General features: G+C 36.2%; 1 protein-coding gene and 1 long non-coding RNA gene across 4 annotated transcripts in view; one reads left to right on the top strand and one right to left on the bottom strand.

The window, feature by feature from the left end:
- LOC137075477 (interferon-induced GTP-binding protein Mx-like) overlaps positions 1–16,318 on the top strand; it is a 29,698-nt gene that overhangs the window by 4,938 nt on the left and 8,442 nt on the right. For 2 of the 3 annotated variants that reach the window (XM_067444058.1, XM_067444056.1), the window contains exons 2-8: positions 8,838–8,898; positions 10,111–10,336; positions 11,840–11,986; positions 12,098–12,252; positions 15,209–15,347; positions 15,465–15,663; positions 16,149–16,227. In XM_067444058.1, the coding sequence (XP_067300159.1) occupies positions 10,120–10,336; positions 11,840–11,986; positions 12,098–12,252; positions 15,209–15,347; positions 15,465–15,663; positions 16,149–16,227 (936 nt within the window). In that variant the 5' untranslated portion in view covers positions 8,838–8,898; positions 10,111–10,119. The remainder of the gene's footprint in view (positions 1–8,837; positions 8,899–10,110; positions 10,337–11,839; positions 11,987–12,097; positions 12,253–15,208; positions 15,348–15,464; positions 15,664–16,148; positions 16,228–16,318) is intronic. The other variant, XM_067444057.1, reaches the window with a different exon arrangement.
- LOC137076121 (uncharacterized) lies at positions 4,477–8,268 on the bottom strand. Its single transcript, XR_010905204.1, has 5 exons — positions 7,353–8,268; positions 6,875–6,947; positions 6,441–6,535; positions 5,840–5,918; positions 4,477–5,577 (listed from the first exon to the last, which is right to left on the bottom strand). It is a non-coding gene; the product is annotated as an uncharacterized lncRNA (long non-coding RNA).

Here is a 16,318-nt window from a genome sequence, read left to right as displayed (position 1 = left end):
TCATAAGGAATTCTCATTTCTTCTTATCTTTGAAAGTAATGAGTACACATTACTCAATCTTGCGGAGAACCCCTAGGTGTTTTTTATTTTATTTATTTATGTAGTGGGTTTGTTTGGGTGACGTCAAGGTGAAATGCGGAACACATGATTTCCGGCCAGATGTGCAGGGCGCGACTCGGTGGGAGGCACGCCACGCTCGTGTGTTTGCCGTGATATTAGTGGGAGCGCGGAGAGTTTCAGCACACCGCGTAAAGCGCAAATCGGTTGTTGCTGTTTCCTGTTCATGCGGCTGATAATACCCGGCCACCTGCCAGCGCGGTCATTGATTTTGGGCTGTACATCTCCGTGTTGTTGCTTTTCCCTGTCTATGTTGCTGATGAGACTCTGTAACACACTGCAGTATGGTTGCTGAACTTGATTGATAATGATGTGTTCAGGTTAATGCAGGAAACATTGTGAAGATTTACCTGGGAGCTGATTGTAACTAGACCACTGTTTTTCCCAGTATTGAATGTTTATTTATAATTTGTTTTGGTTGTTTATTTTTATTTCATTGCTTTGGTTATGTGAATGTGGTATAATTTAATCGATTTTGTTTCGTTTCTTTTTATTCAGTTGCTTTAGGGGGGCTTCAGCTTGGAGGAGAACCACACCCATATAGCATCATGGCTATGTGGTGTGATGCAGTGATAACACTAACACTATCAGTTGATTGATTTTATGGTTGCATATTGCCTAGCACGTGTGGACCGTACAGGTCTTTATGGTGATATTAGAAATAGCTGAGACTGTTACTTTCAAATTTAGATATTAATCTAAATGAGTCCATCCAGCCCCCCTTGTTACTGTTATTTTTTTTGTATTTTATTAGCATTTATTCTTTGATTGTATTTTATGTTGATTTATTTCAGTTTGTTACTTGTTCTTTTTAAGAAATAAAGACCATGTACTGCACCAGAGGCCAAGTTTTCATTTAATTGAGAGACTTGAGCGGGTTTACTGCCCCCTATTGGTGATATCCAGGTTGGCCATTATTACACCACCCTACAACATTTATTTTTAATTTTTGTATTTTTTTTTCTTCTCTCTCCTCTCTCTCTTTAATTTGTGCCTTTTGTCTGTTTAAGGAATTGTACGTTTTGTAGGCTACCATGCCATTTATGGTTGTTAAATTATTTTTGTTTAATAAAGTTCTTGCAAAAAAATAATCCTTATCACATTTAACTCTAATATAGCCAATACAATTTCCACATTTAGAACATTTTCTTATTTTTTATTGAAAGTAAATGCACACTGTGTGATTTGTGATGAGAAAAGAGCGAACTGCAAAGACGGATTCGACACCATGTTGATCGCTTCATACACTTTTTGATTAGGCTACGCCACTGAAGACTTTGAATAATTGGCGTCTTAAATGTAGAGTCTTTTACTCTTTTGAAATGTTGTTTGGCACTCCTAGTTATTGTTAGGCGGATCTAGTGCAAAAAGCCAAGAAGGTAAAGGCACGTTATTTGCACTTGGTGTGAATAGACACTCCGATATTGGCATGTAGCGGTAGCGCATGGGTTCGTCAGGCATGTCCTATAGTCCAGGCAAAGTAACTCATTTTGGAGCCAAAAATAGAAGTAATTGTAAAAGATTTTTTTTCAGCTTAGATCTTTTCTATGAGGTGTCCAGAACAACATAAGTCCTAAGAAATCCTAGTTGAGGAAATATGTTAGATTCTCATCAATCCGAGATCTGTGCCAGTAAGGCCAGACAATAGATTTCAACAAATTCATTTTTAAATAAACTTCTAATACAAAATGTTTTACTTTTCATGTAGACTTTTATAGTGTAAAGTTTTATTGTGGTAGGATAAAGGAAAAAATAAGCCTATTGAGTATTTTGGGCATTTTTTTTACTCATTTGCATAGTAAAATTCATTTTCAAAGAAACTTTTAAAACAAAAAAAAATTCTTTTCATGTGTACTTTCATTGTGTAAAGTTTCATTTTGATAAGAGTAAAGGTAAAAAAAAATAGCCCCTGGGGTCTATTTTTGTCTGGCCTTATAGGCACACATCTCGGATTGATGAGAATTTAACATATTTCCTCAACTAGGATTTCTTAGGAGTTTTAGTATGTTGTTCTGGACACCTCATAGAAAATATCTAAGCTGAAAAAAATTATTTTACAATTAGTCTGTCGTTACTTTACTTTGCATGGACTACCCACCCAGCAAAAACTCGTTGAAAAGACGTCGAAAAGACGACATTGCCAGACGTTTAAACAACGTTAAAATTTGGTTGAAAAGTGAAAGGTGAAAAGACGTCTTTTTCAGGTCGTTGAAAAGACGTCTATAGACGGTTTCATCGAACGCACGCGCGTTGCTACGGTTACGCGCCTGGCCCGAAGTTAACTTCCGGTCTGTGTCTGTTTGTATGGCGCACTACTCAGTAGAAATACATTTTGACGTACTATTCTTGGTTAACATGATATAAATATTAAAAATCCAACATTAATCTTATATTATGAAACAAAGAAACATGTTATGCCAACGCATTGCATAATTGAAAGGCGAGTGCGCATGCATTTATATAGGCTACTGTGAACCCACCGGTAAAATGATGTTCGTTCAAATCCAGCTCAGACATGACATAAATCTGTAGCTTACTATACTTGTTGTAGCCATCAAACAATGTTTTTTTTTTCTTCATATTTATGTTTAAATATTATAATATTATTTTTAGATTTCATCTGATTATGATAGGCTATAAGTGCAAAGATGCAAGTGGGTCAGAAATGATTTTGGTGGTTATATTTAGTTTAATATTAAGTTTTGTTTTGTAAAAAGCCTTTCTTTCGTTTTGTACAAATTGTCTCTTAATTTTAATAAAGGGTTCTTCGGTTAATTGCATGTATTTAATTAATAAGAAATAAATAAGTAGACTAGGTCGCGGAAGCCATCGCTTTCATCATGAACCGAAGCGCGTCTCAAACTGAAACTCGGCAGGCTTGCCTCAGACATGAGGAATATGTAGCCTAATATGTGTAGAAACGAAAAGATTTAAATAAGCACATGGTGCAATGTTCAGAACTCACACGGAAAACAACCAGCTGGATACAGATGATCACGGCGATGGGCATGAGCGGGATGGTGAAGTTTAAGGTTTTTTTTTTTTTTACCTTCTACTGAATATGATCGGGTTCAAGCACATTTTAAACAGGTAGCACTTATTCACACACGTAATTTTGTGAATTAGTAATTTTGTCGTTTTCTCTAATGATTTCAAAAACTTCTTGTAGTGCTTATCTGCTTGTATCAGTATACTGTTATATTCTATTATATGATTTTGTCATTTCACACTGTGGCCAATTTAAATGTTACCAACTAAATGAGACATACTGAGTTTATAATTAAATTTATTAATTGCGTTTAATTATTGCATCTAAAGATTTTTCACGTGAATAAAGGCAAATAGATTTGCACACTTTGCTAAATCACTGGTCTAGTCTGTTAAACTTGTCAGAAGTTCTCGTTTCTAATCTGCCCTCTTGGTCTATTTTTTCTCTCATCAAAACCGAATACCATCAGTGGTTGTACATCAAGAGCAGGAACAGTTTTTGTGCGTTTTGTTTCGCGATCTGACCGGAACAAACAGAAAGTCTCTGCAACGGCGTTAAGCGTTAGATTACAGCGCTCGTCTGTGTGAAGACTGCAGGAGCCGCGTTTGCTGCATTGAACTGCATTGTTTGTATTAGTTAGGTTAATCCGTGAAGCAAGATGTTTTAAAAAAGTGGTAGGGACATGTCCCACCTGTCCCACCCGCAAATTACGCCTATGAGTTAAAAAAATTGGTTGATTGACGCCAGTCGGACGTTCATGTTTTTTTCCGTCTATTTGAAAGTTCGGCTAATAAACATGTTGCATATACGGCCTGATTATGTTTTTTTTTAAAGTTACATAAACTGCTTTCAGGAGTTTTTGACCGGCATATCATCAAAATGTCCGGAAAACGAAACCTCTGCCGGTCACTTTGACCGGCACCATTGTTTTCTAGCGGAAACTCTGGGATCAACGTGACGGTGGTAATGAATGACAGGATTTTCAGTTTTGGGTGACCTACCCTTTAAGTGGGGCGTTTTCCCACTCTATATTAAAGACATAAATGGGAGATTATTTATAATAAATATGCTGAAACAAACAAAAATCTATACATTAAGATAATGGTGCACAATCAAAATTAAAGATGCTAACGCATAAGAAAGATAACGCATCCTCTGGTGTTATTGATGTCTACCGGAAGTTAAGTTTGGGCCACAAAAGCGCGCATGCGCAGTAGCGTTTGTTTATGTTGTTACCGTTGAAACCGTCTATACAAGGACGTCCCACTTGCGTCTAAATCTGGTTGTAAAGTGAAAGTTGAAAAGACGTCTTTTTCAGGCCTAATTTCAACCGCATATTAACGGATAAAATTAGGCCTGAAAAAGACGATTATATAATATTTTAATTAATGTCAAAATAAGACAATACACAAGAGTACACAAACTATGTGTTTATTGACACATCAAAAACAATTTTCATCAAACAGTGTAAAAACAATAATTGTGTGAACTATTATTACAAAAAATAACTTTTCTATATGTAAAATCTAATTTATAACTGTTATCAAAGCTGAACTCTTCAGTGTCACATGATCCTTCAAAAATCATTCTTGATTTGATGCCTTAAGAATAATTTATGATTAGTATCAATGCTGAAAACAGTTGTGCTTCTGCATATTTTTGTGGAAACCATGATAGTTTTTCAACATTCTTTAAATAAAACTTTCAAAAGAGCAGCATTTATACACACACACACACAGTTTAAGCATTTACTGTAACTTTTGATCAAATTAATCCATCTTCTCTGAATTTTTTTTCTTTCAAAATATTAAAACTTTATAAAACAGAACAATGACCAATTATAAACACAAAGAACTCATTAAAGATTGTTCACTCAACAATTAAGATTGTCATTAATTACCCCTGTGTAGCTCCAAACCCGTAAGACTTTTGTGCAGAACACAAATGAAGTTTTAGCAGATGCCTTCTGTGCACAAAAAACAAAACATTTTTGTTCACAAATGATGTATCTCCGAAGCATGTTCACAAGCATGCCTCAAGCCAACACAACACGGATGCATTGTGGTGCTCTCATGAACATGCATCGGATATATATATTTTGTGAAAAAATATGCTGATTATTTTTGCACACACAAAGCATTCACGTTGCTTCATAAAATCGAGGTTAAACCAATGAAGGCATGTGGGTTACTTTGATGTCTTTACTACCTTTCTGGGATAAACTGTGAAATGGAAGGACAGAAATCTCTCAGATTTAATTAAAAAGAAGATGAATAAAATTCTCACAGTTTGGAACAGCATAAAGGTGGGTGATGAAATGTTTTGGTTAAATGTTATACATTAGGTAAATCAGTCAATATATCAATAAACCGCTTGTTCTTCTGCTCCTTCCACCATCCCAATCCGGATTATTGAACCACGACAGAAGCTTCCACTTTGAATACTTTAGCCTGGCTGTTTTTCTCCAGCATCTGAAGAGAGAAAGAAAACAATAACCCAAATGTAAATGTTAACACAAAACAAAACAATGGTTGTCTGTTAGTTTCCACCTGAGGGCACAAAAGACTGAACATGATTAATAGCATGAGAATAATTTACTAAAATTTTCAACACAGTTTTGTTACTTTCTCTACATTGCAAATGTTGTACAATTAAAATAACTATGCAAGTACTACAAAAAAGTAAACTACTGAAAAGGATGGTACACTGGAAATATGGTCATCTTGTACTCACCCTCATGTCATCATCAAAAATTGAAACTGGGAACCTGCACACACTGTAAAAAGATGCAGTGGCCTTTGGTTTTATTTAGCTGTACAAATAAAAGAGAAACAAGATGACAACATCACTGATTATTCCAAAATATTTCATATTTCTGTGCAAATTAAAGTGTACTCATTCTTCATCAGTGATTATTGACTAATTAGTATGTGAGGGGTTCTCAACTCTTGACCCTCAAGGTCCAGTGTCATAAAGGATACGTCTCAATCAGCTTCATAGTTCCCTAGGTTGTGAATTAGTATATTGTGTTTATGAATTCGGGCACTGGTAAGAACAGTGGCTCACTACAGATCGTTGACTATATATACAAACTACTGATATTAATGAACAAGATAGATAGATAGATAGATAGATAGATATTAATATACATATATACATAGATATTAATGATGTATTTCTAATGCTATTTACAGTACATAATAATGAATACTGTTACATAAAAACCTTCCCTTTATTCAAAGAGATAGGAGCTGCTCTTGCATACCCGAGAAGCGTTTTAAAGATGACCACTGTGCGAAAGGACTTGTCTTAAAGGGACTTTGGTATAACTTACCAGTCATATGGAACATAATGTCTAGAGATGTTCTTCGACAGGAGTATGCTCCAACTCTAGTGCACGGCCATCAGCAAGGAAGAATCTACGAACATCTGTCACAGAGACAAAAATATTTAGTAGCCTATTCAATGTAAGGTTTATTTATAAATAAATTATAGCAGCACAAACGCAGAATAGAAAAAGTAATTTACAGATATAAAAAAAAAAAAAAAAAATAGAATTAAAATGTTTTGGTTTACTTATTTAATAATACTAACACAGTGTCACTTATGTTTGTACATTAAAGCCTTTTTTTAAATAACTATATATATATTTGCAAAAGAAATTTACAGATGCATGGTGATATAGATGAAATATGATGTATATTCATATTTGATATAACGTTATATTGTGAAAAAATGCATGAAGTTCAAAGTGCTTTCTCAGATCACCTGTTTCCTTCTGTCTGTACTTCCCATTGGAAATTATAAAATATATGCGGTAGGTAGAGGGTTTTTTCTTCTTCTGGAATCACAGAACAAATTGTATCAGTATTAGTGTACAACTTAAGATCATAACGTGTATGAAATCAGCTCATTTTCATGCTGTTTAAATGACGTCACCGATTAACCGTACAGTTCATATTTTAGGTTAAATTAATTAGCTTACTTCCAAACAAAACTATCAAAATATCTCATCTACACACAAGATGTGATTTTAAAAGCCCCAACTTCCATTAACAAGAGCTTTAACCTGCCTGTAGTTAACGTTAGCCTAACGGTTAAGATGCTAACGGACTTTTTCCAAAGATACTAACGTTAACTTAAACCATTTCTATAACGTAATATTCAACGGAAGCGTGTCATACACATGAAAAGTGTAAGGAACATTTGTATGTACTATTTGTGTAATTGTAGGCACTAAACTTACCTGAAATTATGCAAACAACAATGAGAGACGGAGTTTTGCTGCTTGTCAGTTGAGTTGCGTAGCTCCGTTTCTATGGTAACGCCCTCTGCTCCAGTTCAAATGTGACGCGAATGTTCAGCGCGCGCGCCCATTAAAACACGCAAAAGTCACGAAGCATTTACATAAATGCATAAATGTCGAATTAATAAAGTTAATAATTTGATAACCAGATAAAATGTCCTGAAACTTGATACATTATTAAGTGGATAGCAGGCCTAATTCTAGCATCAACCTGTAAATGGAAAGAGAATAAAGCTGTATTGAGAATGAAAAACGATCAGTTTATAATATAAGTCAGTTTATAATATAGCTAATATAATATAGCTTTTGAAATGTATAGGCTACGTGTAGAAATAAAATAGCAAAAATGCTGATTAAAATCTATACATAAGACATACAGCCTACTGTTGCAGATGTAGCCTAGTAGAACAACTTTTATGTACTTTTTAATTATATATTTTGAAATGGATTTCAATATATTTAACAGTGCACTTCAAATATAACCTATGTGAATAAATTACGGGTGCAATTAAAATTATTTTATTAATAGGCTATAAGTGTGGTTTATTGCAGTCTAAACTGATATGTAGGCTAATATGTTTTTATGGATGCATTATATTAAAGGCTGAATGTAGTGATTGTTAACAAAAGTTCAGAAATAGATGTAGCCTATAATATACAACAGTCTATTTTTTCACTTGCTTTAGTAGACTGATTAATTATGTTTATGGCTATGTGGTCGAAACAGACGCGCATTTACTTGGGCTAAATTTGGACCAAACAGAGCCCAGTGTTCAACGTCTTTTTTTGGGCTAAATTTGGACCAAATCAGACGGACCAAACCGAGCCCAATTTTCAACGTCTTTTTTTGGGCTAAATTTGGACCAAATAAGACGGACCAAACAGAGCCCAATGTGCAACGTCTTTTTTGGGCTAAATTTGGACCAAATCAGACGGACCAAACCGAGCCCAATTTTCAACGTCTTTTTTTGGGCTAAATTTGGACCAAATCAGACGGACCAAACAGAGCCCAATTTTCAACGTCTTTTTTGGGCTAAATTTGGACCAACTCCGACGGACCAAACAGAGCCCAATTTTCAACGTCTTTTTTTGGGCTAAATTTGGACCAACTCCGACGGACCAAACAGAGCCCAATTTTCAACGTCTTTTTTTGGGCCAAATGAAGGCCATGACGGGCCGACTTGAATTAGCCCAAAAAACAACGTCTAAAAGACGTCTGGTGCTGGGTGGGTAGTGGTAATGGGTCTGCTGCTGGTCTCTGAGCCCTCCCGCCCTCCACAGGTCTACAGCGCCCCACTATTTTCCTATACAAATCTGTGGTGAAAAATGAAACTGCACATAGCGCGCCCACAGCCGTTGGGGCACAATAAGTCTATGATTTTTTTTACAGTCTATTATTTTAACGTGACGTTTCCTCTCCGTCAGTCCGAGTCCTCCCACCAGACCAAGACGATATCAGTCCGCTTCAGATTTGTGTCTGCATCAGGTGAGCTCAGTAACGTTAGTTAGCGTGTCTGTTATTCATATGTGGAGTAAGTTAACTTATTGTATCAAATTAATGACACTAACGTTAAACCCTTTCATTTAAACGTGCTCATGCCAATACCTTTTATATGAACTAAGTTAGCTCTGTTGTTTGTTTGTTCTGAGAATAGACATAACTTTTTCTCCTCACTGAAATTCGGAACATACTAAAATATCGTGCGGATGCAATAAATACTACATGGTCTAATTCTGTCAAAAGTGCCTGATGTGGTCATTGACAAGAATAAGCTTAAAAATGTTATCATAACTAGCCATGGGGGTCGGAAGCAAATAAAAAGTGGGTGGGTCAGTAGCAGCTAAGGCAAAATATGATAGGTGGAGAAATTGTTTTGCGGGGGGGTCTGGGGGTTCTCTCCCTTTCCTATACCAAAAAAGACCTCAAACCAGTCAATACCAATAGTCTAATAAAAAGGCTATATTCATTTAACTGCCATAATCAACAGTTTCACAGATAATGATAATGAACAAGTTGCATGTTTTTATGCTCCGTGTCCAGACAGAAAAAGTGCTGTTTACTAAACGATTGATTGGGCCAGACAAAATTACAGAAATCACTAAAATATTTACCATGTCTAGAGTAGGGGTAGGATGCATGGCATCAAGTTTTGACACAAATCGAGCGCAGGTTCGAATCCGGCTTTAGCCACACTCACATATCAGATCGGAAAGATCCATCACATATCAGATCGGAAAGGTATTTATTTTCAATAAAAAAGAGAAAATATTACAAAAGCGTTAACATGTGTTTAATAATAAGTTTCTTAAGCTTCCCGGTTAATTAGTAGTCAAGGTAAACGGACGTGCTGAATTAGAGACGATAAAAGTGAGTGGGTCCAATTCATTGTTCTTAAAAAGTGGGTCGGTCTTGTCCCACCCACGCACAATGGTTCCGACGCCCATGTAACTAGCGCTAAGACCCAGAATCTACCCTACCTAGATTTATGTCTAGGCGCCAGTGTAATGTGAAGAAATTGTAATGTCATGGTTTTAATAAGACTATAAAATTTGAAAAACAATGTCATCTATGTTTAGTTTTGTTGACTTTGTTGAACTTTCTTTGAAGTTCCAAACTGTCAGTAGGCTGATTGGTTGCCAATTGATCAATACCACTTCTCTATAATTGAGATCTGGCTCTTTTTGTCATATTTTGCAGAGTTCAGACATGTTTCCAAACCGTTCTTTGAAGGGAAAGTGTAGTGGTCTGAACCAGCACTATGAAGAGAAAGTGCGCCCATGCATTGATCTAGTGGACTCTCTCAGGTCATTGGGTGTTGAAAAGGACCTGAACCTGCCGGCTATTGCTGTCATAGGTGACCAGAGCTCAGGAAAGAGTTCTGTGTTGGAAGCCCTGTCTGGAGTGGCGCTGCCTAGGGGAACAGGTACGTACACCACAATACAATCCATTACAGCAGACTGGAAACACCTGTTTGCTTTTTCTTTATTTATTAGTCTGAATAATGTGTTGTTAAAGGTTTTTTTATTTTTATAAACACTTAATGTTATACTGGTTAAAACTCTCTTCACAACCTGATACCAATCAATAACAGAAGTGGTCTAAATATAAAGACATGTATATATTTATTTTCTGTGGAAGTCTCAGGACCAAAAAAAGTTTGTCCAATCATTGCATTAGGTCAGTTCTGTAAGGCTATGCAGAACTGTTGACAGTCGCAGAGCTCCACAAACAAACAGCAGCAACTTTTACAGTTGATTCTGAACCAAAACAACTAACTTATTCTGCGTTAACGCCATGTCGTAACCATAATTACGAGATGGCAACCCGTGAAGTTCTACTCGGTTTACGTCCTCAGACTCTGCTTTAGCCGTTTCTATGTCAACACTATAAACAGTTGGTACATGTAAGAGCTCTGTAAATTGTTTGCGTTCATTAATATTGTAATGTTATGTGCTTTAATATATGAGGTAATTTAACGTGTCTCGGGATGCTTTGCAGACTGGCTGTGCGTGTTCATGTTTTTTGAAGGAGGCGTGGCTTTGGTGATCGCTATTCATAGTTTTCACATGTCATCACACACTTAGAGGAACACCCACCTGGAGGGCAAAACAAAGCTCTCCTCCATTGCCCGCCAGTCATTTTTACCAGATTTGTAGTCAGTATTAATGCAGTAAGACAGTGATATTAAAATAACAAATTCAATATACACTGTATTGATGTTGCATAGTTGTACAGGAAAGCAGATGAACACAGAATATTAGTGCAACACCAGGTTTCTCGTTAGGTTTTTTCCCCATCAAAATCCATTATAAAGAAAACATGTTGTGCATATTCTTGGCTCATCTACACGCGTGTATATAGTATGCATCTTTAAAAAGATGTAAACTGAAATTGATGTTTAAATATCAATGTTACAGTACATTAAGGCACTTTAAGAGTGGGTTGCACTGATAAGGGTTCTTTAGCCTCGAGTCAGTTCACCATCCTCCTGCTGCTTGATCAGCTTGATAATGGTTTTACTGCGTGATTAATCTGTGTTTAAAATAAAGTGGTGCACCAACTCGCTTTAAAATAAAACCCATATCAAAAACTCATAGATTAACGTTAAACTTTGCTTAATTTAATCATTATTGGTGCAACTCACCCTAGTGTTTTTCACATTAAGCATTTCGAAAGACCCGCTGTTTTTAGTGATTGAAATACTGCTTCAGGTGCTCTATATAGATCACAAGTGCCCAAAACGTGTATCTTGTTCACATATTTTTGTTTTAAGATGGATATTTGACACGCTGTTGCTGCAGTTCTGTGGAGTTCTGTGCCCTCCAAGGCTCCGTGAAAGCCACGTGACTGAAAACTATGGATTGCTAAATTCTCAGAAAATTGCCTACCCTACCTTTAAGCTGACCATCTAGTATTTTCAACACAGGTATTGTGACACGCTGTCCTTTGGTACTGAAATTGAAGAAACTTTCAAAGGACAATAACTGGCATCAGTGGCATGGATTGCTGTCATATCAGAGCCAAACAAAGACTTTGAAAGACCCATCAGAAATAGAGAAAGCTGTCTTACATGGTCTGTATTTTAAGTGTTTTATTAAACAGTTTAAGAAATTGTCTGCTTTGTATTTTGACTTGAATTGTTTTGTGATCTGTGTGATAATTGTGACATTGTATTGTTTTGTAGCTCAGATAGTATTGGCTGGAAAGGGAGAAGGAATCAGTCATGAAATGATCACTCTGGAGATCCAGTCCAGTGATGTCCCTGACCTCACTCTCATTGATCTGCCAGGCATTGCTAGAGTTGCCACTGGCAACCAGCCAAAAGACATCGAGAAACAAGTAAGACAATTTGCATATGGAAATATGTAGAAATGTTTATAGCACTCAAACATTTTGGATAGCAGCTCCTTTAAACACAGCTCCTTAAATAATTATACAAAAAATACTATAAACACGGTTCCTTAGAAAAAATATAAATGCTATTGTATATATAAATACTAACAAACAGGAAACATGGTGCAGGTTATTATAGGAATAGAACTAGGTTAAATTACAATGGTAATTCCTCCCGCTCAACACCAGAGGTCTTGTCACTCTGACTCCATTAAAGGGGTCATGAATTGAGAAATTAACTCTTCCTTGTGCTTTTGATGTATAAAAGTTCAAAAATCCAAAGCTTATTCGGTATGTTTATTGCTTAGAAGTTCGATCTTATGTTGAGGCGGTGTTTCACCATATGATGACATCAAGGTGTGGCATATTCAGAGATCGATTGTTTTCTGGAACTGATGTCAAAAAAAACTTTTCTTTGACTAAAAAGAACGTTTTCAGCTCTGAAACTTACAGGATATTCTTATATTAGCCATAAAAACGCATCTCGTTGTCATGTAAGGGCCCTGTTCATGTTGAACAGACATTTTAATTGCATTTTGTGTCTGTTAAAAAGCACAAAGACATACCCTTTACGTCTATGCCCCCATAGCTGCCGTTTTAGCTAAATGGGGGCTCTGGGCATTAACTGTAATAACTCCATGTTGCAAGCACCAATCCGTTTTTTCTTTCTTTCTATAGACTGTACTCACAAAGATATGACGATCAAGATATACTTAAAAATTCGCCGGAGTTTACCTTTAAGTCCACGAGACCACAGGGTGTCCCATTTGTCATTTTAGGTCTCAGAAGGGTGCTCACAAGCAGCCCTTTGCAGCCATTACGCGCCCTCGATGCGCACTTCAGCCAAGCCCACACTGGTGCGAGCTACGCAGCGGACTTCTCCCCAGCAGTCAAAGCGGCATTACGTTGTGAAAGTGCGGACTCAGAGGAAGACCGTGAGGGTTTAGGGTACCATTTGGGACAGGGCCTATGTGTATCTGTGTGCTGTTCACGCTTATGTCCACCTATCAGATGGGCCAAGTAATAAAAAAATAGCAATACAATCAATCGTGGGTGAATGAGAGATAAATAATTATGTGCATTTTGATAAAGAAGTTTTGCAAGCCCTGTGGGTGATTCATTCTTGTCGCAGTTTCCCCACACACTTTCAAAACAATCCCTCGCATAAACTCAAGGAAGCCGAAGCTTATTATCCAATCCTAGCCTTGGGTGTTTACTTCCAACTCTTCAGTGCAGGACGCCCATAAAAACCGAGCATTGTGGGAGAGAGCCTCAAAACCAGTGTAGAAAATTGCCTATTATTTATTCATTATGATGTTTTTAAATGTAAAACCACTAAACGTCATAAGTTGACCTCAAACAACAGTATTAAACAATAACAAAAGCCAGTTTATGATCCTTTAAAGGGATAGTTGACCCAAAAATCTAAATGTGATGTTTATCTGCTTAACCCTAGTGCATCCAAGATGAAGGTGTCTTTGTTTCTTCAGTAGAACACAAATTAAGATTTTTAACTTCAACCGCTGCAGTCTGCTAGTCATAAAGCATGTGAATGCGTAACAACTCTACGAGAGTAAAAAAAAAAATGCTTAGACAATACGCACAAAAACCCTGCTGCTCGTGACGACACATTGAGGTCTTAAGACACAAACTGATTGGTTTCTGTGAGAAACCGAACAGTATTTGTTTGTTTTTTAACCTCATATCCAGACAAATCTCATCTAGTGTACATAATATCTATGATCGCACTAGTTTGACCTTACCATACAGAAGTAATGATGGACGGGAACACTAGATGAGATTGTCTGGACATGGGGTAAAAAAATAATGCTCTCGTTTAATATGCTTTCGTTCATAGATATTTTTAGATGGATGACAAGGCTTTTAGAATCTGCAATCTCTGACCCAGTTTGTTTGCTGGCTTCCATGGCTGCTGCAATATGCTGTGTTTTCCACCAATTGACAACCTGGGGTGTTCAAATATATTGGGTAAACTGGCGGCGTGCGGTTTCACTCTCAGACTAAAACAAAAACAGACATTCCGACACATAACATTTCAAAGTGGAATAACAAGCTGTAGCACTGGTTTTATGAGAAACAAGTAGGTGAATTTAAGACGTTTCCTACATATCCATATGGTATTTTTATGCTTTAGTAAATTTAATAATCTTTACCACTTTACTTTTAGTAAAGTTGTATTTTTGTATTTATATATATATATATTTACAAAATACAATTAAGTTGTTTAGTGGAAACATTGGAAATATGTTCTTTTTAATTTTGTCAGTTAAATAAAGTTGAAAGAAAATAACCTAATAACAGATTCTTGATTTTACTTACAAAATGTCTCAACTTTTCTTGATTTGGGAATGTAGCAAAAGTCTCTCATGGCACTGAGAAGAAGGCAACAATGTTTTTTAATGAAGGAAACATTAAACAAGTACCAAACAGATCACAAACAAGGGTTAACAAATCTTCAGTTGGGATAATTCACCCAAAAAGGAAAATTCTATAATCATTTACTCACCCTCATGTTGTTCCAAACCTGAATGATTTTCTTTCTTCTGCTGAACACAAAAGAAAATATTTTGAAGAATGTTTGTAACCAAGCAGATGTAGCAACCATTCAGTACCATAGGATTGTTTTCCCTACTATGGTTGTGAATAGTTGTTATATCTGCTTGCTACAAACATTCTTCAAAATATCTTATTATGAGTTCAGCAGAAGAAAGAAACTCATACAGGGTTGGAACAACAAAAGGGTGAGTAAATGATGACAGAATGTTCATTTTTTGGATGAACTATCCCTTTAAAATAATTATTTCATAATTATATATATTCTAGCAGCATTGATCCTTGCTCTTACTGTACTGCATTCAGTAATTTTGGTTTTCTATAACAGATAAAAGATCTAATTGAAACGTTCATTAAAAGACAAGAAACCATCAGCTTGGTTGTGGTGCCTGCAAACATTGACATCGCCACCACTGAGGCACTGCAGATGGCATCCAAAGTAGATTCAACCGGACAAAGGACCCTGGGTAATACTTCAAATAGGCTACTCACTGAATATGTGAAGTAGCATCTGTATAATTTATAGTTTATCTCGCTTTTGAAATAATATAAATCATACAAAAGCTGCATCTTTGTATTTGCAGGTATTCTGACTAAACCAGATTTAGTGGACAAAGGCATGGAGGATACGGTGGTCAGAACAGTCAATAATCAAGTGATACAACTGAAGAAGGGCTACATGATCGTGAAGTGCAGAGGCCAGCAAGACATCAATGAGAAGCTTGATCTGATCAAAGCGCTGGAAAAAGAAAGACGTTTTTTTGATGAACATACTCATTTCAGGCAAGGAATTTATTTGATAATTAGAATTTGCAGTTCTCTCAGAATGTGTAGCAGAAACCAAATCATGTCAATGTAAGAATAAGGGTTGCCTGAAAATATTTAGAGTAAGATGTTTGTGAGGTCTAATCTAATATGTACTGCGTATCTGTAATTCATCATTTTTTATTTTAGTTGCCTATAGCACCATTTGCCATTTTTCATCTATTCTCAGAATGCAGTCTGAAACTAATTTATAAACCGGGGAAATTAATACCAGTCAAATGTTGGTATTTCTTTTGTTCAAATTAAAATGCTGTTGTTTAGCAACAATAACACACTATTGTGCATCCTCAGAGGTGAACTTTTGTTTTGCAATTTACAATGTTTAGGGCACTGGCCAAACATTTAGTTGTTAATATTTATAATATATACACAAATGAATTATGCAAATTCTCTAGTTGCCCTTAAATTCCTTGTTACTTTTGAAAGTCATTCTTTCCCTTCAGGTCACTTCTTGAAGAAGGAAAAGCTACAATACCCCTTCTTGCAGAAAGACTCACAAAAGAATTGGTCGAGCACATTACTGTGCGTATGCAAAGTTACATCACATACAGCAGAAACAGTATAGATTATATACCTTAAAAAACAAAAGACTGAAGCAAATTAAAGTCAATTT

The sequence above is a fragment of the Pseudorasbora parva genome, chromosome 5, assembly GCF_024679245.1.
Source record: "Pseudorasbora parva isolate DD20220531a chromosome 5, ASM2467924v1, whole genome shotgun sequence".
NCBI classification, from domain to species: domain Eukaryota; kingdom Metazoa; phylum Chordata; class Actinopteri; order Cypriniformes; family Gobionidae; genus Pseudorasbora; species Pseudorasbora parva.
The sequence above is the reverse complement of the archived record's forward strand: the minus strand, read 5'-3'. Positions and strand labels throughout refer to the sequence as shown.